Genomic DNA, 22,697 nt, shown 5'->3' with positions numbered 1-22,697 from the left:
AAAGTAAGAGAAGCATATGTATATTGTTTTAGCTTATACTTTCCATTTCTTTCTGCTTCTTTGTTAGCCGTATATTTCCTTCCCTGTAGGAAGCTATGGATAGTTCTTCTGCTATGTCATTTTTCTTACTGTGATTCTTTCGACATGGACTTTGTGGGACTAGTTAGCTATTAGGAAGCTTTCTGTCACTGTGAAAAAATACCTTGGACATCAAATTAGCAAGGAAAATGATTTCAACTCATAGTCTCAGAGTCTTCCATTTATAGTTGAAGGCTTCAGAGTCCTCGGTTGCTTTGGGTTTGTAGAAGGCCAGTTCGTCCTGGTGGGAGTGTGTGCTAGAGGCCTGTTTGCCTCAGGGTGAAGTATAAGAGAGAAGGAAGAAGGGGCTGATAGACCAGCGTCCGCTTTGGCGATACACTCCCAGGGGCCTCACTTCCTTCTGTAAGATGCCACCTCTTATAGTCCAGTAGTCCCTAATAGTAGTAGGTTTTCCATAAGACCGGCAATGTCAGAAGTTGTTAACTTGAGCCTTTTGCAGCTCAGCATATTAATATGGCTTTACTTTTTATATTTCGTTTTTATACTTTTCTGCTGGATGGACTATATTGGAATATTTTGCTGACTTCATGCACCTACAATATTTAACTGACAATGGAATACCCTTCTCTGACAAAACTAAAAAAAAAGGGGGATACAAATGAAGAACCATTTTGTATCTGTGTATTTAAAATAGTTAGGATAGATATGCAGCTGCATTCTCTTAATTTAATGAATAGAGGGATTTGTTCTAATAGTGTTTGTGGACAGGATATCATGTCTGCATCTTGTACAATGAATAACCACTAAGACAACAATATGCAATGTATTGATTATTGAAACTGTGCTACTAATCAGTTTTGAAACTGTCTCACTGCTGTTTGTTTCTCAATAAAATTATTTTTTAAAAAAGATGCCACCCCTTGATGGTTCCATACCTATAAGACCATCCTTCAATGGGTGCACCTTGGGGGACTGTTTGTTTTATATTTTGGTTCCCCCAAAAGCCTCCTGTGATCATTGGCAGGGCTTTGGGGAGGCGAGTGGAGCGCGGGGTGCCAACTCACTGTGGGCTGGCCCGCAGATGAGTGCAGCAGAGCGTGCTGTAAGGAGTAGGATCTGCTTAGAAGAGGAAGCTCACTGGGGGCCTGGCTGGGAGGTGCGTCTCCTTCCTGCCTCTGCCCTTCTCTCTGCTCTTCCTGGCCTCCTTGAAGGGAACAGCTTTCCTGTGCCCAGGCCTTTTGGCTGTGCTGCCCTGCCTTGGACCTGGCCAGCTACGGACTGAACTCTCTACACACTGTCAGCCAAAATAAACCTTCCCTCCTTTAAGTTGTTGGTGTGTCTCAGCAACAAGAAAGCCACTGAGACAGGGACATCCCTTATCCAAACTGTAGTAGTAGCTTATGCTTAGAAATGAACACAAGCACCATGTGAAATCCCATTCTGTAATTATTTTTTCAGGTTCCCATTCATCATGTCCCACATTTGGCTACGAGAATTTGTTGATCGTCGCCCCGTGATTCCACCCAGGTAACATCTTCACATCCACAGAGCCTCCCGGAGCACGAAGCAATCTGAGGAATTAGAATTGTTCACCCTCCAGTTCATACCTGAAAGACAGCTGCCTCCAGAGGGGCCTCCTGAAGCTTCTCTGGGAGTAGGGAAAGTTGTAAGGAAGGAAATCCCATATTAGAGCCGAATGTAAGCGAACTTCCCATTCCCAGATCAGAAAGATGCTGGCTTTCTCTTAGGAAGGGCTTGAACAGAAGTGTGAAGGATCTCAGCCCACGTTTTGGATGGGAACCCTTTAATCACACCACCCCATGCGCCTGCATTATGGGAGCTGATTGCACAGATGGAAACTACGGAGGAGGTTCACTCCTTCTCCAAGGTCATCTGTGGCACACAAATAATGAGTCCAGGCATGCTTTGTAATGCTAGATTTGTTTTATTGAGAGATTGCAGATAAAACCAATAAATGCTAACCACATTCTCCCTTCACCACCTGGTACTATGGGGACTGCTGAGATTTAGAAGCCAGGAAGCCAGCGCAGCACAGTGACCTAGGGTCAGCCTCTAGTAGCACCACTGATATCCTAGATTTGAGCAAGCCTTATGCTTATGCTAAGGCAGTCTAGCAGTGTTTGGTCAATAAATAAAAGTTTTGATTTCAGAAATTACTGAAGCAGGAGTGGGGAGAAAGCTGCTTGCTTCCTGGATTCCCTAAGAATCTTCTTTTCAGAGAAAGCACAGCGCTTTACCCTTCAATCCCTAAAATCTACCCAAGGAACAAGCAGGGTTGAGAGGACAGGGATTGGTTCCAGTGTTTACTGATTCCTCCTCCTGCACAAGTCCTCATTCTTTCTGTGTATGTTTGAGATTGTCTTGTCTACCATGGGCCTATTTGATTGTGGTTTTGTCTCCCTGGTAAAATACAAACAAATCTTTGTTGGCTGCTGTTGTCTGGTGTTCCATAGAGCCAAATCACTCATAAAGTCTGGTCTGAGCCAGATCCTGGGAGCCTGAGGCTTTGGGTGGAACAGAGCAGGGGCACCCACTGAAAGCCTAAGGCCTGGCTACCTCTAGCTTGCTTGTACTTATCACAGAGCACATGAGAGCAAGAGGTGGCAAGTGCTCCTCATCTGCCTGTAGGCGCTGTACCCTCCACCAGCAAGGCTCATTGTGGGCAGCTTTCTGCCTACCATGTACCTTGCCAACAACAGTGGATCTCCCTTCTCCAGTAAGTTCCATACGCTCTTCCTCCACGTTACTTCGCCCATCTGAATGCTGGTGTGTTGGTCAGCTCTGTGTCACTATGACAAAATGTTGGAGATAAACTACCTATGAGGAGGAAAGATAATTTTGGACCATGGTTTCAGAGGGCTCAGTCCATGGCTCCTTGGCTCTTTGGGGGAGGCTGTTGTAGAACAGTGCATTATGGCAGAAGCATGTGGCAGAGAAAGTTGCTCTCATGTTGGCCAGGAAGTGAAAGAGAAAAGAGCCAAGGTTCTAATATGCCCTTTAAAGAACATTCCCTGAGTGACCTAACTTTCTCTTAAAAGGCCCCTCCAACTGCTTTCAACTAGTTCTACCGTCCTTGAATACAGCCCCAGTCTGGTGCCAAGCTTTTAACACATGGGTGTTATGGTTTGTGTCTAGTTGTCCTCCCCAAACCTCATGCAGTCATGGTGTGGGGACTTCTAGAGTTTGTGATTAACTCATGATCCATGGGATTATGTGTGATCCAAGGCTGGGATTATGGATTTTAGTACTGCTGGGATTATGGGTGTGAGTACATCCCCTAGCCTGGGTCAGAGAGCCTGAATGTAATATAAGAGACAGAGAGACAGACTTTCGACCCATTGTCTTAGCTACTCTTCTCTCGTTGCTGGGACAAATACCCGACACCCAAAATGAAGGAAGGAAAGGTTTATTTAGCTCACAGTTACTGGAGGTTTCAGTCCATACTCAGCTGGCTCCAAGGCAGAGGGGCACAGGGCAGACAGCAGCACTTCATGGTAGCCAAACATCTCAGATTCAGACCACAGCGGCGTGGCTGCCGCTCGCTACCACCACATGCTCAGATCTCATCACCTCTCCCTACACATCTTTAGCAGTGCATTCATTCTCTTATCTTCCAATGATCTGTTCTCCAGAGTGAGCTTCATAAGATATGAATTGGATCACAGCATTCTCTTGGCTAAAACCCCAAAACCCACTACTTTTAGCATAAAATCCAAAACGTGTCGCCATGGCCGACATGCCCCACAGGAAATACCCCTGCTTATCTCTCCAACCTTCTCCTAACTCAAGCTCTTTGTCTTTCCTTTGGTTCTTTCAGGAAGCCATGCATTTTTTACACCTCAGTGCCTACAAATTCTTCCTTCTACTTGGGCTGCTCCTTTCCCCAACCCTTTGTACTCCTTCTACCCAGCATGTCTCAGCTCTGTTGGTACCTCGTGAGTCATTCCCTGACCACCAAGAATGGAAATCTCCCTTTGCCTGTCTTTCCATCTCTGTGATTCCCTGTTTCACACCCTTTTAAATTTCTTTTACATCTGTTATTGCAACATACAGATATTGTATTTTTTAAAATTTTCCATCTGTCTCACTGCTGGTGTGATAAGAGTTACCAGGCAGCTCTTACTGTGTGCCCAGCTGTTCTACTTTGAATTTAGAATGTCCTTCCAAACCCATGTCTTATATACTTTGTCGCTCAAGAAGCAGTTTTCAGAGCTGAGGCCTTTAAAAAAGATAGAGTCATAAGAGTACTAACATCACTGATGAAATAAGCCACTATTGGCTTCCTAGCTGAATAGCATATTGGGAGGTAGTGGAAACTTTAAAAGGTGGCAGGAACTAGGTTACTGAGGGTGTCCTTTAAGGGTAGTTTGCCTCTGGCCCCTTTCCTCTTGGGCTTTCTCACTTTCTTTGCCCTTGGCTGTTAGGAAGTGAGTGGCTCTGCTCCTCCAGTGCTTCGAACCATGATGTTCTTCCTTCCCAGAGGCCCAAAGCCATAGGGCCCAGTGGTCATGGATTGAAACTTCTGAATTCGTGAGCCTAAGTACATCCTTGCTTTCTCAGGAAATTATTAGCACAGCCACAGGAACATGACAAACATACCAACATTATCGTAAATGTTTATTACCTCATTTTTGCTTTACAACTATGAATTCAAAACGAAGTAACAAGACACAGTGTGGGTAAATGATCATCGGAAGACAGCTGGCAAAGGTGGGACTTGAACCCACTGGTCTGCTGCTGCCATTAGTTCTTGGGGATCAATGCATTTTGCTACAGCGTGAGGTTAATGCCCCATGGCAGGGCTTGCTTGCCTTTCCCTGAAACTGACTTCTATAACCTCCTCTTAGCAGATGGCCACACATGACAGGCCCTCCATGCAGTTACGGAGGAGATTAAAATGAACGAACAATCAAAATTATTCAGTCTTTTGTTTGTGACTTGGCCTCCTGGAGATGCACACACCCCGAGCCTGCCCTTCTGCTGTCCTGCACAAGTGTCCATCCAATTCATCCTTAGCTGCCTGGCCCTGAGGGCTCTGTTAGGGAAACAGAATTGCAACCCAGCAGGGAAACCTAATAAAAGTAAATATTTCATGGCTCACAAGTTTTAGTGACCACATCAGATACTTGTAAAAAGCATTATATTAAATGTAAGTATTAACCGGTGCCATACCCAAGCCACAGACCAGAACCCTGGTGCTCAGTGGTTGGGCTGCACACTGCGTGGCGTTGCAGAGCTTAAGAGGCTTCCGAAAGATCGCTCCTCATGGACTAAATTCAGTGTGGTGTGGAAGAGGGAAGGTACAGAATGGGTGTCAGTTTTAAATGAATTTTTCAAACATCAGTTGGGCTGAGGGATAGCTCAGCGGTAAAGTGTGCACTCAGCAATCCAGTTCCCAGCAAAGCACATTCACACACACACACATATGCACACACACAATTGCACTTTAAATGTGCAAGCAATTAAAGTGATATCTGAAAGCTCTAGAGACAGCTATGTGGTCAGCTCATCCAATCTGCCTAGAGGGACTGAAGAGATATTTTAGCAGCCACATACAAATATTTGATTTTCAAGCGAGGGAGATAGCACAGTGGCATAAGCAGCTGCTGACAAGTGCAAGATTCTGAGTTCAATCCCTGATACAAAACAAAACAAAATCTCATTTCTCTAATGTAACCACGAATAGAGATGGCGATAAGTCCCATCTTACTGATGAGAAAGCCAGGGCTCCCCCTTCACTGAGGAGCTACTGCGGACCCAAGTGAGAAGAATTGTTGATCTCCCAACACTGCTTTTAATCCCTTTTAATCTGTGTGTACTGACTCATGTCCTTAGCTGAGTTACTAATGTCCCCGAGGCCTCAGTTTTTTAGCTTGTCATAGCACTTACCATCTTGGTTGTGATTTGTTAGTTGCCTGAATGGGCTCTTCCTTACCAGGTGATGAACTGTAGTTGGAAAGACAATCCTCACATCGCATGTCCCTGTCACCCAGCACACCGCAGACAGCTGTGCTCGCAATAGACACTTCCACCCCAAAGGAAGCATCCACTCTGCTAACAGTGCCGTGTCTTTATTGCTCTTCCTGCTGTCTTGGTACATCATGCTGCTTGCTGTCTGCTAGCAAGCAGGAGTCACAGAGTTCAAGTAGAAACAGCGCTGAGCTTTTTTGGAAAAGAGGAATCATCGTCCACGTACAGAGATGACCTGGATGTTACATGGAGTTTAGGGCTCTGGGTTCACTTCATGGCTCTGGCATTTCCTAGCTGGGGGATATTTAAGAAGTCCACATAACCTCTCTGAGTCTCCTCTTATGAAACAGGGAGTTGGTAATATTTACCTTGTAAGGTGACTGTGACAAGCAGGTGAGATCATTTCTGTAAAAGTGCTTTATAAAGAGAGGCCCAACCCAGTTGAAGCAGTGACATGGGCCACCTAGGGCCACCCCAGGCCATGGTTCAGGTTCTGCTCTTGTGTGAATGGCACACGCCATCTCCGAAAGCCAAGCTGTCTAGGGCTTGTAAATAATGCACAGTGGAATGAGCCCTCGGTGCCACCTGTTCAGCCAAGAAGGAGGGATCTTTCTGCAGCTGAGTCAGTGGAGTGAGTCTGAGTACATCCTGGACAGGGCTCTGAGTCCTTAGTCTGGTGGCTTTGCCTACCCAAACCTCCTGAGGGAGGAACCTACTAGGCACCCCCAGAAGAAAATAGTCCTTTTCCAGAAAAATCTGCTATTTTAATACCTGAATTAGAAGTCTTCTCACATATATGCGAAGGCCGCATGGGGGAGCTTGGGAAATACATGCAATGAGAGGGAGGCAAAGTATCGTGGCTTCATTCCCCAAACCTTCCCAAGTCCCATCCCCTCCCAGGTGCCCTCCCTCCAGCTGCGACCTCCTGGCACACGCTTTCCTGTTCTCTGCCCACAGCTGCCAACATCTGCCCTGGGCGCCCATGGCAGGAGCTCTGGGGAGGCTTCCATTCTCAGAGTGGCTTTTGCAGATTGCTTCTGCCATGCAGGGCTTAGCTGCCCACCTGTACTCGGCAAGGCGTCTGTTGGGTGCACACCAAGGAAGAGGAGAAGAAGCCCCGAGGGGCCTTCAGAGCCCAGGGACCCCTGAGGGTTGACATGGCTCTGGGGGAGCTCCTCAAGGCCTTGCTTCAGATGATGAGTAGGCACCCAAGCAGGTCTGTGACCCCATCCCATGTGTTTGGAAATGTCATGGGTTCTTGCTTCGGGGCCAACTTCTCTTTCTTCTTACGACTTCATCCCTGCAGCTGTGGACCTTCCAGGACTCAGCCATAGTTTCCACTTGGCAGCCTGATGGTTTTCTGAAATCCGGACTTGCGAGTCCTGTCTTCAGAGACCTTACCTTTCACATAGGACAGCCAGGCTGACTCTGGTCCAGCTCTAGTTCACATCTGGACTGCTTGTCAAAGGCCCATCTGTTGAAGGCTTGGTCCCTAGTTTATGGTGCTACTGGGAAATAGTGGAACCTTTATTAGGTTATTGCATGTGTGCCCCAGAATAGGGCCATCAGAACCCTGTCACTCCTCTTCCTTCTCTTTGCTTCCTCATTGCCATAAGGGGAGCTGCTTTGCTCAGCCATGCACTCCTGCAACATGCTGCCCACCACAAGCCCAGAGCAGTGGGGTCAACTGGTCATAAACTAAACCCTTCAAAACTCAAAGCCAAAATTAACCTTTTTTCTTTGTAAGTTGATGCATCCCAGGCATTTATTATAGTAACAAAAAGCTGACTATTGCTTCCCTGCACAATACACCCAAGCTGTCCAAGTCTTAGCTTCTGTAATGCCCTTCACCTGGAGTCTCTTCCCCATCCTATTTGCCTTCTCAAACCCTTGACACCTCTCCCTCCTCGTGCCCTCCATTTGAACCACTATTTCAGCATGTGAAGAGCATTTTGGAGACCAGGACTGCTCCCTATCTTTGTACCCGCAGAGCCTAGGTGAGTGCGGTGTGCTTTAGGGTATCCAGTAAATGTTGGCTGAACTAAAGGCATAGTTTAAGTTCCCATTCATGATCCAGCACATATAAGTGAGCGACATTATGCAAAACTATGTGTTCCTTTCTGTGGACTCTTCACTTTTTCTGTGAATTCTCATAGCATCTAGCAAATGCTCAGAATCTATATATGCATCAAAAATACCCTCCATGTGCAGGCGCCACAAACTTGACAAAGACACATTCCCAACAGCACTGGCTTCCTTGGCTCTTCTGTGAGGTATCACAGTGTTCTGCCCAATCATTGAAGTCTAGGCCTTGTCTTGGACAATTCTCTTTTATCCTTAACTCTATCATTCCATCTCCAAGAAATCCTCAACCAATTCTCTTTTCTCCAACCTTTCCTTGTTATTGTTCTTGAATCTTTATTTGGTGTTTAAATTGAAAGATAATATCATATGTGTTTATCTTGGACACATGAGATTTTGAGTTGTTGGCGTATACAATAGCTAAATCGAGGCATTGCCTTAGCTGTTTTTTGGTGTGACTGTACAGGGCACCCTTCTGTTTACATTTCCCGCGATATCAGTCCTCCCCCACCCCGGTCTCATTCCCACCCCATTGTTCAGAGATTCATCCCGTCTCACATAAAGCACTAATCTTTTCTTAACCAGTCTTTCTACTTCTCAGCAGACTGATCTCAAATTTGTTTTCCACATTACCACCAGAGAAAATTTCCATATCATGGCATTAATCTTTAAACTGTTACTAAGAGGCCCTATGAACTACACTAGTGATTTTCAAAAAGCTTTCAGACACAACACTCCTTTCAAATAAAATCTGTAAGTAATATAATCACATAATTTCAAAATATCAAATAGTGTTTTAATTAGAAAATAAAGGGAAAAGTAATTTGCTGTAAAGTAAGATACATTTTAAGATATAAAATCTGAGCACTGCTAGTGTTATTAGGTTTCTGCCACTACAACAAAATGCCTAAGATTATTATTCTATAAAAAGATTGATTTTGGCTCGCAGTTTTTGACATTCCGTTTTATGATCAGTTAGTCCCATTGACTTATGGCAGTGGGGGTGCTAGGTGGCAATGGGGGAGTAAGCGACAGAGCCAGCTGCTTACTACATGTCCAGAAAGCAAAGGAAAGACAAAAGGGAGATGAGGGCCCTATAATCCCGTAAGCCCAAGCACACCACCAATGACCTAAGGATTCTCCTTAAGCCCCAGCTCCTACAGTATCTGCCATCTCCCACAAGCATCACCCTGAGGACCAAGTTTAACACTTGGCCCCATTCAACATCCAATCTACAGCACCACTGCATCCTGTTGTACAACCCACCTCTCGGGCCATCTCACGAGCCTCCCTACCAGGCCCACCCTGCGGGCTCCTGCTCCTGCCTCCAGGGCCAGAGTCCTCCTTTCAGGCGCTTTGCTTTGTCATCAGTCCTGCTTCAGTGGCACTCCATATATATACTTAGCAGTTATACATTTTCTTAAATTTACAAAATTTTGTAAACATATCAAAAGTAGGAAAAAAAGGAGTATGATTTCTCACTTATTCCCACATTTCTACAATAATCAACATCAGCCCCACTGGGGGGAGGGACATTTGCCCCACTGGCTTTATATATTCTCTTATTTTTTCCTAACATTTTGAACATAATATTAAATATTTCTTTATGTATCTTAAAAACAAATAGTATTTTTCTGACAGCGTTGGAGACTGTGGTGGAGGACAGGAGCCCTGCAAGGACCATGAAGCCTGGTTTGGTGGAAAGAGGAATGACAAACAACCCTAGCAGCAAATCTGTGGATTCTAGTCACCAGGCGCAGGGCCCAAAGTCCTAATGGATTTTCCTCGATACAGCAGCTGAGATTCTCCTGCAGAGACTTAATTGTGATCGTCACTTTTTAATCGCCTCTTTACTTTCTCAGCAGCATGTTCATTAATCATCAAGGAAAGGACATCCGAGGCTATTACCCTGGGCAGCTGGCAAGACTCCATGGCGATTACAGTGCCAAGACATCCCCCAGGTGAGACACACGCCTAAGCCTTGATTTCCAAGAAAGTCACCAGAACTAGCAGGAGAAGTGGGAAAACATTCTTCACACCAAAGAAACAATGAAATATTTATGCATGTGTGTCCAATTTACTTCACTTAAGAGTATTGTTTCAAAGTACATCCATTTACCTAGAAGTGTCTCAAGTTCACCCTTCTTTTTGGCTGAGTAGTACTTCATTGTATTAAAAAAGGGTTTTTTAAATCCATTCCTCAGGGGCCAGGGAGATGGCTCAGTGAAATAAGCGCTTCCCTGGAAAGTGCAAGGGCCTGAGTTCAATCCCTGGTTCTGCAAAAGAAAGAATGAAATCCGTTCCTCAGTTGATGAACATCTGATTTCTTTCCAAGATTTAGCTATTATAAGCTCTAATAACACTGCTATAAATATATGGTGCATATATATTGCTATCGTATGTTTTAATTCTTGCAGGCAAATACTCAGCAGGGGAACTGTTGGGGCAAATGAGACCTCTAAGCATAGTTTTTAGGAATCTCCACACTGATTTCCATAGCGGTTTCACCAGCCTATACTCTCATCAGCAGTGAAGAAGGGTTCCTTTTCCCCCACAGCCCCACTAGCATTTGTTATTGGTTGATTTCTTGATATTTGCCATTCTTCCTGGAGTGAGATGAAATTCAATGTTGCTTTAATTTGTCTCTCAAATGACCAGTGATAATGAACATTTTTGATGTATTAATTTGTCATTTCTACTTCTTCATCTGACAAGTGTATATTCATCTCTGATGCCTATTTTTGGATTGGGTTTTTAAATTTGGGGGAAAATGAGTGACATAATCTTAATGATCTTAATAATGGTTTAAAAAATACTATTTAATGGATAGGCAAAGGCTTAGAAGAAAATATACCGAATTGTTAAAAATATGTTGGGATTTAGTTTGCTTTCGTATTTTGTGTTGTTTTGCTTGGGTGTGGGGGTTGGAACCTAGGGCCTATAGCGTACTGAACCTAAGCTGTGCCACTGAGCTACATCTCCAGCTCCAGCAATGCTTTGGTGGTTGTTTGTTTCTCTATGAGTGGTGAGGTTAGTAGTATTTTATATTTTATTTATTTTTTTCTCCACTTTCCAGATTATCTTGCTAAGGAATATATCTTCATTTTATGATCAACAATAAAGTTGTATTAAACCACCACAGGAAACTGAGAAACACCAGGAGTTTAGGATTTCAAACTGGCCAAATAACTTGAACTTACTGAGATACTGTTTCTTAGTAAATTCACAAACTTGGCCTAAATAGTTCCTATCTACCCTTCTACATGTGATTTTCAGTTACTTTGAACCTATTTTCTAGTTGAAGGAACCTGGAACACTACAGTAAGTGAAAGCAGTAATCTGAGCAACCCATGAAATGTTGGGTGGTGAGCAACTTTCATTCCTTCTCTGAGTATCATCTACTAAATAAAATAATTGGTAAAACATTCCAGAACACACTAAGCACTCATCATATGAATACAGCTATCTTGAATTCATCATCTAGTATCTATCACACATTTCTCTTCTCTTAGTTGACTTGGATGCAGCCAACCCACTGTCCTCCATGAAGGGAAGAAAAGGAACCATGGCCTCTAGACCTTAGAGCATCATATAGTCTCCACTGACCTGATCAAATTGGAAAGGGCTATGAGTTCACCTCCATCAAGTTGGATGAATGAAAAGCCACACAAAGAAGGGATGTGCTGTAGCTGAGTTTACACAGCGCAAACATTGGACTTAAATTTATTTACATATTTTAATTCCCAGTTCAAGGCTCTGATTTCCAACTCACATACTTACAGAATATAAATTTTTTTGAGACAAGGTCTTTCTATGATGCTGAGGCTGGGCACAAGTGATCCTCTTGCTTCAACCTGTCAAGTAGCTTAGAGTCTAGTTGGCACCGCCACACCCACCCTAGTGAACACTTAATGTAAGATGTTGGTCCTTTACTATGAGAAAGATAAGAAAGAAAACCACAAGACCCCACTTGCAGACCTGTGCTTGGCTCTAGGGCACAGGGACAGGCCCAGAGGTGTCCTGTGAGAATTGTGATGACTGATAGCTATCCAGCCAACAGCCAAATGCCAGTCCTCCTACCAGAGCATGGCCCTGATAAAAGGAAGGTTGACTCTTCCAGGCTCTGCCAAGACTCATGTCTGCCCAAGATGTAAACGTCACTCTGTAGGTGCTTATGGCAGTCCATAAGTACAAATGTCTTCTGTGAGCTCATTAAGCATCTAGCTAAGAGTGATAAGGGAGGAACATGCAGATCAAAACACAACCAAAACAGGAAATTATGTAGTTCTTAGAGCCAATCCTAAGTACATTTATTATGACTTTTGGGAGAGAAATTTAGAAATAAAAAACTCATTAAATATATCTAAGCTCATTCCAAGATGAAACAAATCCTCTGAAAGAACCACTGGGGAGGGCTATGAAAGAAAGAAGCCCTGGAGAACATGTGCAGACGCCATAGTCGTTTTCCCTGTAGCCCAGTTGTCTATGCTTTGCCAAGCAAGTACCTAAAGTCAGTTGTTGTAATCATGGCATAACCTGGTGTCTTCACTCCCTGGAGGTGGTCCTCTACCATCTTGCCTCCATAGTAGTGGAGGGGCACTAATTTTTGCTTGAAGAGGGAGAATATTATGGTTCTTGAGAAACACTTAAGGCAAAGGCAGAGCCAGGCTGGCAGTGCCAAGGGTAGGTCTGGGGCAGTCACTGGGACTGGGTTCAGACACCAGAGTGTCAGTGGCACAGAAATGACCAGACTGACAGTGATGGTCATACAGGGTCCAAACTCATAGAAGGCTGACACATTGGGCAGAGAGCTAATGTCCTCATTGCTCCCAGAAGGCATATATTGTAGGATAAGGAGAACTCTCCCCCACCAATCAGGGTAATTAGGAGGGCAAATGCCTGATGAGCACGAAGAAAGAATAAGCAGGGCTGGAGAGACAGCTCAGAGGTCTAAGCACCTGCCTGGCAAGCGCAAGGACCCAGGTTTGATCCCTGGTACCACATGCCTTGCATGGTGGCACACACGTGTAATTCCAGTGCTCGGGAGGTTGAGAGGCTGAGACAGGAGGATCACTATGAGTCAGCACTGCATAGCATGACGCTGTAAATAAATAAATAAATAAATAAATAAATAAATAACTCAGCATACTAAGCACCTGCTTAGGCAAGCTCAGGGACCAGGGTTTGATCCCTGGCTCCATATGCTGCGCTGGCCCCGCCCCCAGGTATGCTGAGATGGCCACCAAGAGCTGACGTGGTGGCGCATGCCTATGGTCCCAGTGCTGGAGAGACTGAAAACAGGAGAATCACTGTGAGTCCCAGCTATGGTAGTGAGACCCTGTACCAAATACATAAAAAACCAGAATAAGCAGAGGTGGGTAGGAGGTCTTGAGGCCTCTCCAGCCCTCCCCAGCCCAGCACCACCACTCCCTGAGCCCCCAAACTCCCGGCCCCCGGCCACCCTGAGTCTCTCCTAGTTCCTTATCCCACTAGCACTGTCATGTTCTTACTCCTGTCTTTTCTGAACATCAAGGAGAGCCACTCCATTTCTATTAACATTTTTTGTGTGTGAGTGATACTGGGAATTGAACTCAGGACCCTCAACTTGCCAAGTAGGCACTTATCCTATTGACTATCTCCCAGGCCCGTATTAAAGGAGACACATTGCAATCAAGTTTTTACCCAACTAAACAAACATTATTGATTTTGGGGGTGCTAGGAGCTGAACCCAGTGCCTCACACATGCTAATATTCACTACCATGGAGCAAGAGTAGCCCCCTCTTTGTAACTATGATGTCATCATGGTGCTAGCACCATGTGACACTGTCTTTTTGTCTAACTGAATTATCTGTCCCTAAATCTCAGATAGCATTTAAGATATTTCCCACGTATAACAGTTCACCTCACTTGTTTTATACTTTAAACATATACATTTATTAAAATATTTAGAAAACATTGATAGTAAAAAAAATTGAAAACCACCAGTAAGGCCATAATCTAGAGATAGCCATGCAGAATCTTTCAGGTGCGTACCAAAATAAGGTAGGGCGGGGCTGTGGAACGCTGGGCGTGGTTACAGTTTTGTGGAGGCACTTCACGTGCCATACAGTTCATCCATATAAAGGGTTCAATTTAATCAAAACCTTTGTTTTGAGCCGGACGTGGTGGTACATGCTTGTAATCCCAGCACTTGGAAGGCTGAGGTAGGAGGATCTCTGGGAGTTTGAGACCAGCCTGAGACCCTGTCTCAAAAAACCAAAAAAACCTTCATTTAAATTTAATATTATATTATGGACTCTTTCTATGTCAAAAGTTGTAATTCTACCTTATCACTTTTAGTGGTGGTACAGCGAGTCTATCTATATTTATATTATTGACTAATTTAATAATTTTTCTTTTTAAAAATATATTTCTTATTTTTGTTGACACAAAAATTGTATATATTTATGGGAGATGTTTCAATAAAATGTCCAAATTACCCAAGTCAGGGTACTTAGTAGCTACCCACCACCTTAGATTATCCTTACGTTTTGATTTTTTTTTTTTTTTTTTTGGTGCTGGGAATAGAACTTGTGACCTCACACTTACCAGGTAGACACCATGCTGTACCTGCTGCTGAGCTTCATCCCTGCCTGTAGTTCTTTTTTTTTTTTTTTTTTTTTTAATGAGGGTGTTTATACTCTTTCTATTATCATGAAAACATTTGGTAAGCATTCTTAGAGCTAAGTTTTTATTGATATCCCTAATTGCTAGAACTGTTGAGACAAACCATATGCACATTTTCCAGTCTAATACATACCACTGAAGTTGTACCAATGAATGAACACTCCCACGCTGTATGAAGATATCTTGTTGTTATCTTGCTTGCTTTTCTCTTGGGAGGATTCCTGTCAGAGTAGCGGCACAGGAAGTTTACACCTGATTTCAGGTCTGTCAACACCAAGCTGCGCTAAAAAATTAAAAAAAAAAAAAAAATGCACCAGGCCCTTGAAAGACTAAAACATCCATGGGAAGGAAAATTATGGGGGGCACAGGCTCGGTGGAGACCTGGAGGACAGCACAGGGCAGGCATGGGCAGAGCAGGGGGCGTCACACTGGTCACCTACGTGATCCATGGCTGGGAAGGGGGAGAAGCAGAAAGGAATGCCCAGGACCAAGGTCCTGGATCCATCCTGACTTTACCAGTGGTGGCCTTGGGGCAATGGGATTCTGTTGTCCCTGCCTTGCTAGCCTCCTGGGCACTGCCACTGATAGAAAATGGGCCACTTTTCTTCCCTGGGGATACTCAGCAAAGTATTTCTGTCTCTACTTAGACCATTCACAGACTCAACCATTTCATCCGAAAGAAAAACTCTGTGTCAACCTCAACTAGACCAACAGACGCTCATTCAATACATTCGTTTTCGAAGCTGTTCAAAGCCTGCTGAACCATGGTATAAGGAAACCACTTACCAAAGAGACTATTCACTGCCATTTTACAAGATTGGTAAGTTCCCTCCAGTGCTCCTGACTTGCTGAAATTGACCTTGTCTAGGCCACAGGGGAGCTTGTCGGGCGGGCCTGCCAGCTCATGGGGCGTGTCTACGGCCAGTGCAGGGAGGTCAGAGAGAGGTGTGGAGGGAGCAGTGAGAGGCTGCCCCGTGTCCTCCCTCCCTCTGCCCCTGGCTCCCTGCGTCAGAACCTGCAGCCATGACAATGTGCGCATGTCCTTAGGAGACAGGTTCAAGTATGAACACGCTTCTGTGAGGCACAGAGCATACCCCAAGGTCAAGTGTGCACGAACACGCTGTTGGGGGAACTTTTCTCCTATTCTCTGTTTTAAATGACTTTATGACAATTATTTGACACATGGGAGGATATGGTTTAAAACTTCTATAGCTGCCAAGTTGGTGGTACAAGCCTGAAATTCCAGTACTTGGGAGGCTGAGGCAGGAAGATCGAAGAGAGTTTGAGGCCAGCCTAATCTACAAAATGAGTTTGAGGCTAGCCTGAACCACATAGGGAGATCCTGTCTCAAAAAGACCAAATAAATAAATAAATAAGTAAATACTTCTATAGACAGGTATGCATGCTCATCCCTGTAATTCCAGAACTCTGGAAGACAGAGACAGAAGGACCCCAAATCTGAGCCCACCCTAGGCAAATGCATGACTTAGTGAGATCCTGTCTCAGAATAAAAAATAAAAAGAGCTGGGGCTGTAAAAGCTCTGAGGTCAATCCCAGGAGTGCAGCAAACACAATGAAACAGAATGCCTATCTGCCGCCTGTAGCATTTCCTTGTGCTGTGACACATGCGAGTGCACTGAGGGGTACAGAGGTCACGCGAGGGTGTCGCATGACAGCAATGTAAACATTGCTCATGTTCCCGTAGTCAGGGGTGCCCTGGATTTTTTTTCACTGAACGAATCACTTTGTGGGCCAACTGAGCAAACTCCAGCATGTGGGGCTTTCTACACTGCAGCAGGTGTTTAGTATTCAGTTCCACAGCAGCAGAGGTAGGTGCTGCTGCTGTCCCTGTTTACACCAGAAAATCCCAGGTGGCAAAGGCCACTGATGAACTGTCCCAGAACACACAGGTAGGAGTAAGAGGAGCCCAGTTCAGACCCTGACCACTCCATTCCTAAGTGTGCTCAGCTTAGCCTCTGTCTCAGCCAAGTGTCATGGATACTACTAGTGACTGAATGGTTTTCTTTAATGTGAGAATGTGGTACTCTTTAAAAAGAAAAAAAGAAAGAAAACTAGCAGATAACAGTGGGGTGGGGGTGGGGGTGTCTGCCCTTCTGTGTCTACTCCCCAGAGCAAAAAGCTGTAGGCTTTTTCCTGCAGAGCTGGCAGGAAGGAGGTGGCCAGACTGAGACCCAGGAGGAGCAGACAGCAGGTCAAGGAAGACCAGGAACCGCAGAGGACCAGGCAGTCTTAGGAGAGCCAAGCTAGGGACAGGGTGGCAGAAGACAAAGTTGATATGAGAGCCAAACTGACAAAGGGGCTTGGGGTAAGAAATTACGAGTGGGGCAAGGCCAGGTCCTGAATGCCAGAGGTGTTTTCTCTGAAAAGGAAGAGAGCAGAAGACCTGAGGAGGGGGCAGGGGCTGAAAGAGGATCACTACGGGAAGGAGGAGCTGGGATGAGGCTGGGGCAGGGCCCTGGCAAGACTCTGGTAGAGGAACTGGGTTAAGGACCACAGGCTATGATCAAAAGGTACAGGAGACATGGTGGAGCCAAAGCTGCAAAGAGGAGGATGGTGGTTGGGAAGGGTCCACAGGACTCCTGGCCCTGCGAACTAGAAGAGCTGTGCATGCTTCAAGATCACTGTGAAATCTCTTTTGCAGGAGGGAATTCAGGTTGGCTTCCAAAAGTGGCAGCAAGTTAGGACCTATTGCACAATTCCTCTGACAAGAGGAAATCTTGGCAGGCAGGCAGGCAGGCAGGCAGGCAGGCAGGCAGGCAGGCAGACAGACAGACAGACAGACAGACAGATAGACAGACAGGTGTTCTCTGGTTTTTTTTCTTTCATTTTTTCCCATAATTTTATTGAGAAACAAATAGTAATGAGACAGTTTCAAACCAAACTGGTAGGACAATTTCAATAATTAACACATTGCATACATTATTCCTAGTGGTTAATTGCTGTACAAGATGTGGACTTGATATCCTATTTACAAACACTATTAGAACAAATCCCTCTATTCATTAAGAGAATGTAACTACATATCTATCCTATCCACTTTGAATATACAGATACAAAATGGACATTTATCTGTATCCCCTTTTTTGTTTAGTTCCATCATTTGAATATTATAGGTGTGTTAACTCAGCAAAATATTCTAAAAGAGTCCAGTAGCCCTTAATAGTCTTGGGTCTTCCGCTTGACTGGCAATGTCAAAAATTGTTGACCTGAGTCCCTTACAGCTCAACATAACAGCATGGCTTTACTTCTTATATTTTGTTTTTATACTTTTCTGCTGGATGGTTAAGAACAAGATAAAGCAGGACCTATGCAACAAGAGTTGTAGCTTTTGGGTTTGATAAGGTCAGTGAAATCCCCTCAGGATTTATCCTGAGATCCTGTACCTCAGATTGTAGAACCTTTGTCAGTGTCAGCCATGTGGATGACTCATGGCCATTGCTTGGCCAATGTGCTCCCTGTGAAAGCCTGAGAGAATGTTTTCTCTCCATGTGACTCTCCTTAGGCACACTCTACATCATCGATCACTTTCCTCTTTGGCCCCATAATCTCCTTGATCAGAAAATTTGGGACACTGCCGAGTTATATGATGTTACAGTACAAGTTCTCATATGTCCTGAGTCTTAATTGACCTTGGAAAGCTAGGGCCAAAATGTTGGCTTTACTTGCAGCCCTCCTTTTTCTCTAAGTTTTGGTCTACAAACTTAGGTTGTTAACCCTCCAAAAGACAAGCTTATTGTTATTACCATACAACCTATGCTGTTAAGCTTAACCTCAGTATCTGTCTGAATATCAAACATCTTAGGCATAACATGGAACAGGTATTTTTCATCAAGTATTGATATATTGAATTTAAGTCCCTACAGAATATGATGAAAAATCTGTTGGTTATTTTATGAGATAATTTCTAATTCTTTGCAAATCTATAAGCCCAGTAAATATCTTAGCAGACCAATTAAACATGAACCACTTACTACTATTTTAACCTCCTGAGAAGTATACAGAAATTCCAGGCAAGGACCTCAAGTGCAAGGAACTTACACTCCCATTGGGAAAACAACATAGGACACATCGGCTCCTTAGAGAATGACAAGTTGGGCGGTAGAGAGATGGGGGCTACCTGGGCCTCCTACAGCCAGGACTGCAGTGTGTATGGGTCAGACTCACACCATAGAGAAGAGGGGGCATCATGGTGTGGGGGACACTAAGGATGGGGGCAGTGAGGGTTTGGGGAGATTGGAGCGGATGCTGGCCCCTTCCATAGAAGCTGAGGGGAAGTCAAATCCAGATAGTCAGTGCCACTGTAGGACCACCATGCCATCTTAGGGTTTTTTCAGAGGTGGCTGAATCTAGAGTGTATGGTTGATTTTTAGCACAATGCTGGGATTGAGAATGCTGGGATTAAGGGTGGGTGATTGCTAGATCAGTCCACTATTGGATCAGCACCATCCCAATCCCAGGAGGTAGACTGGTTACAGTATAAGGGACAGAAAGAGGTTTGTCTGGCTTTCTTGTTGGTTTTGCTATCTTCCACCACCACCATGAATTCTTGCCCCTCTGCCATGTGCCATCCTGCCTTGGAACCAGCTTAGTATGGACTGAAACCTCTACAAACCATGAGCTAAATAAACCTTTCCTTCCTTACTTTTGGGTATCAGGTATTTTGTCTCAGCAATGAAAGAAAAGTAACTAGGACACTGGTGTAGGAATCGCTCGGTTGGGTAGTTCTGGCTCAGGTTGTCTCCTGAGGCTTTGGGCAGAGAGCAGAGAGGGCAGCAGTCTCAGCTGACCTGCTGGGGTGGTCAGCTCATCACGGGACAGTCAGCTGGCTGGAGGCTGGGGGCCTCGGGGCCTTTCCATGTGGGCCTCCACGCTTGGCTGCTCCATGTCCCAGGGACCTAGTGTGAGCTACTCTTGGAACGAGTGCTACAGGACTAAGGTAGAGACAGCAATGCGTTGTATGACCTAGACTCCAAAGTCCTATGCTGTTCCTTCTGCTGTGGTCACAGGGCATCCCTGAAGTATCCTGTTACACTAGCAACCTGTACCCTGGGAAGCTGGCAGCCACAGAGGATTCAGTTGTTTATTCCATACCCATTTTGAACGAGACACTGACTGCTTCCTGGGCATATAGTGACCACAGCAGACCTGACAGCTGCCACAGAGCCAACATCCTGCTGGAGGACACAAAGCAGATGCACGTAGAACTGTAAGGGAAGTAAGAGGTCGATGAGATGAATACAGCTAAGGGAAACTCCTTGCAGCAGAGCAAGCAAGGGAAATGTAAAGAAGTTTACCTGAGTTCTGAAAAGTACAGGCGAGTCAGATGAAAGCATTTTGGAAAAAGGAGCAGCAAAAAGCAAGATCCTGTGAGCTGGAAAGGACTTGGCACATCCGAGGAACCCCCTGGGGATCCATGGGTGGTGAGTGAGGATAGGAATGATAAGGTGGCAGATCCCATTTCAAAAGGATTCAAAGAGAAATGACATTATTGGGACCATAGCCCTTGGAGCACAAGACTAATTTTGTCATCAAGCACATAAAAGCGAGTCTATTAGAATGTTTAGAAACTGTTTAGAATGTTTCTACTGATGAATTAGTTATTAATCTTGAGTTTTATTATGCTAAACAATGACTACTTAACAGAAAAAAAATCACAAAATAAAGTATTGTTTCTAATACTTATTGTTTAAAAAAAGCATCAAAAATTTCAACATTGACTGGTTTTTGATGTACAAAGTCTAAAAAAGAACTTCAGAAATAAGCTGCCAAATGAACTACAGTGAAAATACATTAACACTCTACTGGGCCAGGGAGATAGCTCAGTGGCATAAGCGCCTCCCTGGCAAGCACAAGGTCCTAAGTTGGATTCCCAATACCCAGCCAAAAAACAAAACAAAACAACCTCTACCAAAACATCTGCACTTCAGTGGTCATACGTAAGGCAGTCTGAACACATGACGACACCATGTACCACGTACAAACATCACTTACATTGACAGCACATTTTTTGCTTTCCTGGCCTTTTCATAGGACATACCTTTGTTAATTTAAAAAAAAAAAATTCACTTATTTATTTATTTACTTGGTACAGGGTCTCTCTATGCAGCTCAGACTTTTAGTGATTCTCTTGTCTCAGCCTCCCCAGCGCTGGCATTACAGGAGTATGCCACCACGCCCAGTTTGGGGGCTCGCACAGCATGCAGTACTGGGCATCAAACCCCGGTCTTGCACTTGCCAGGCAGGGGCTTAGACCGCCAAGCTATCTCCCCACCCCTCATAAGACACACTTGACATCTCAGTGGTCTTGCTGTTTTTTCAGGAAGTTCTTATTATATTCTACAGTGTGCAATTAACAGGAACATAAAATATCAATAAAACAAATTGTTAAATTCTTGATATATATTGTACATTTAGAATAGACAGCAAAGGACTGGCCAAATAGCTCAGTGGATTAAAGGGTCTGTTTAGATGCAGGGTCCGGGAGTTCTATCCCTGGGCCGGTGGTGCCAGCTCCGTCCCTGGGGCACAATAAGATGGCAATTGAGACTGGGAGTGGTAGCGTGCACTTGTAATTCCAGCACTTGGGAGGCTGTAAACAGGAGGATCACTATGAGTCTGATCTGTACACCCTGTCCTAAATACAAAAAAAAAAAAAAACAAAAAAACAAAACCAGAATAAACATCAATATTTCCACATCACCTATGAGCTTCCTTACAAAACCTAAAAGATAGGGCTGAGACTAAGTGCCTACTTTAGCAAGCGCAGGGATCAGGGTTGGATCCCCGGTCCCTCATGCTGTGCTGGCCCTACCCCTGGGGCACACTGAGCCAGCCACCGAGTCCAGGTGTGGTAGTGCACACCTGTAATCCCAGCGCTGGGGAGGCTGAAAACAAGAGGATCATTATGAGTCCGAGCTGCATAGTAAGACCTGTACTAAATACACAAAATGAAAATAAATAAATAAAACAAAACCTAAAAGATATCAGAAATAAATTCCTATATGAACTACAATATAATACCAATAGAACTGTATATAAAAATTAGCTTTGCTTCAACCATCACCCAGCGGGCAGTCTCCACACATGACTACTGCGTGTTCCATGAACAGGTCTCGCCAATACTGACAGCATGTGTGCTTAGCTTTCCTTTCCTATGTGGCAGTCCTGTGACCTCTTATCTCTTTCTGTTTCACCAGGAACTTCCTACTATACTGCACTTAATAAGATTATTAATTTTTTTGGTACCAGAAATCTAACCGAGGACCTTGTGCTTGCCAGGCAAGCACTGTGCTGCTTAGGCTGTGTCCCCAGCTCTATGCTCTTAGTAGGGAAATTAGATATCAGTAAAATAAAGTACCAAATATGTAGTGAGTGCTTAGAACAAACACCAGTATGTTCACATCGGCTGTTTGCTGGCTGGTAAAACCTAAAAGATCACAACAAAAATAAAAGCTTAGCTGAATGTGGTGGTGTACTCCTATAACTCCAGCACTTAGGAGGCTGAGCCAAGAGGATTGTTGGGAGTTTGAGGCCAGCCTGCACTACATAGTGAAACCCTGTCTCAAAAGTACCAGAAAAAAATAAGAAACCTATGTGAACACAAACAAAAGTCTACCACAAAAATAAGCATAACTTCAACTGTCACGCCCAAGGCAGTTTTCACACATGACAATTGCATGTTCCATACACAAGGATTGCTTACACAGATAGCACATATGTTTTGTTTTCCTGTACTTTCCTTTAGGGCACAGTTGACATTTTTTTTTGTTTTCCTGTTATCATAGTTGGTCTCTGGGATACTGCACCTTCCTGTTCATCTGTCAGCTCACCAGTCAGCTCCACAATTTTTTGCCTAGTTCTCTGGGAAGAAACCTGTTGTTTTTCCTCTGCTGTAAAT

At 44.4% G+C, this 22,697-nt stretch overlaps 1 protein-coding gene across 1 annotated transcript in view; it reads left to right on the top strand.

The window, feature by feature from the left end:
- Positions 1-22,697, top strand: part of CUNH1orf100 (chromosome unknown C1orf100 homolog) — a 33,291-nt gene that overhangs the window by 4,418 nt on the left and 6,176 nt on the right. The window contains exons 2-4 of the mRNA XM_023710193.1: positions 1,498-1,566; positions 9,978-10,073; positions 15,427-15,599. Coding sequence (XP_023565961.1) covers positions 1,511-1,566; positions 9,978-10,073; positions 15,427-15,599 — 325 coding nt within the window. The 5' untranslated portion in view covers positions 1,498-1,510. The remainder of the gene's footprint in view (positions 1-1,497; positions 1,567-9,977; positions 10,074-15,426; positions 15,600-22,697) is intronic.

Source organism: Octodon degus, unplaced genomic scaffold, assembly GCF_000260255.1.
Source record: "Octodon degus isolate 3935 unplaced genomic scaffold, OctDeg1.0 scaffold00017, whole genome shotgun sequence".
In the NCBI taxonomy this organism is placed as follows: domain Eukaryota; kingdom Metazoa; phylum Chordata; class Mammalia; order Rodentia; family Octodontidae; genus Octodon; species Octodon degus.
Note: the sequence above shows the minus strand (reverse complement) of the source record. Positions and strands in the feature narration are given on the sequence as shown.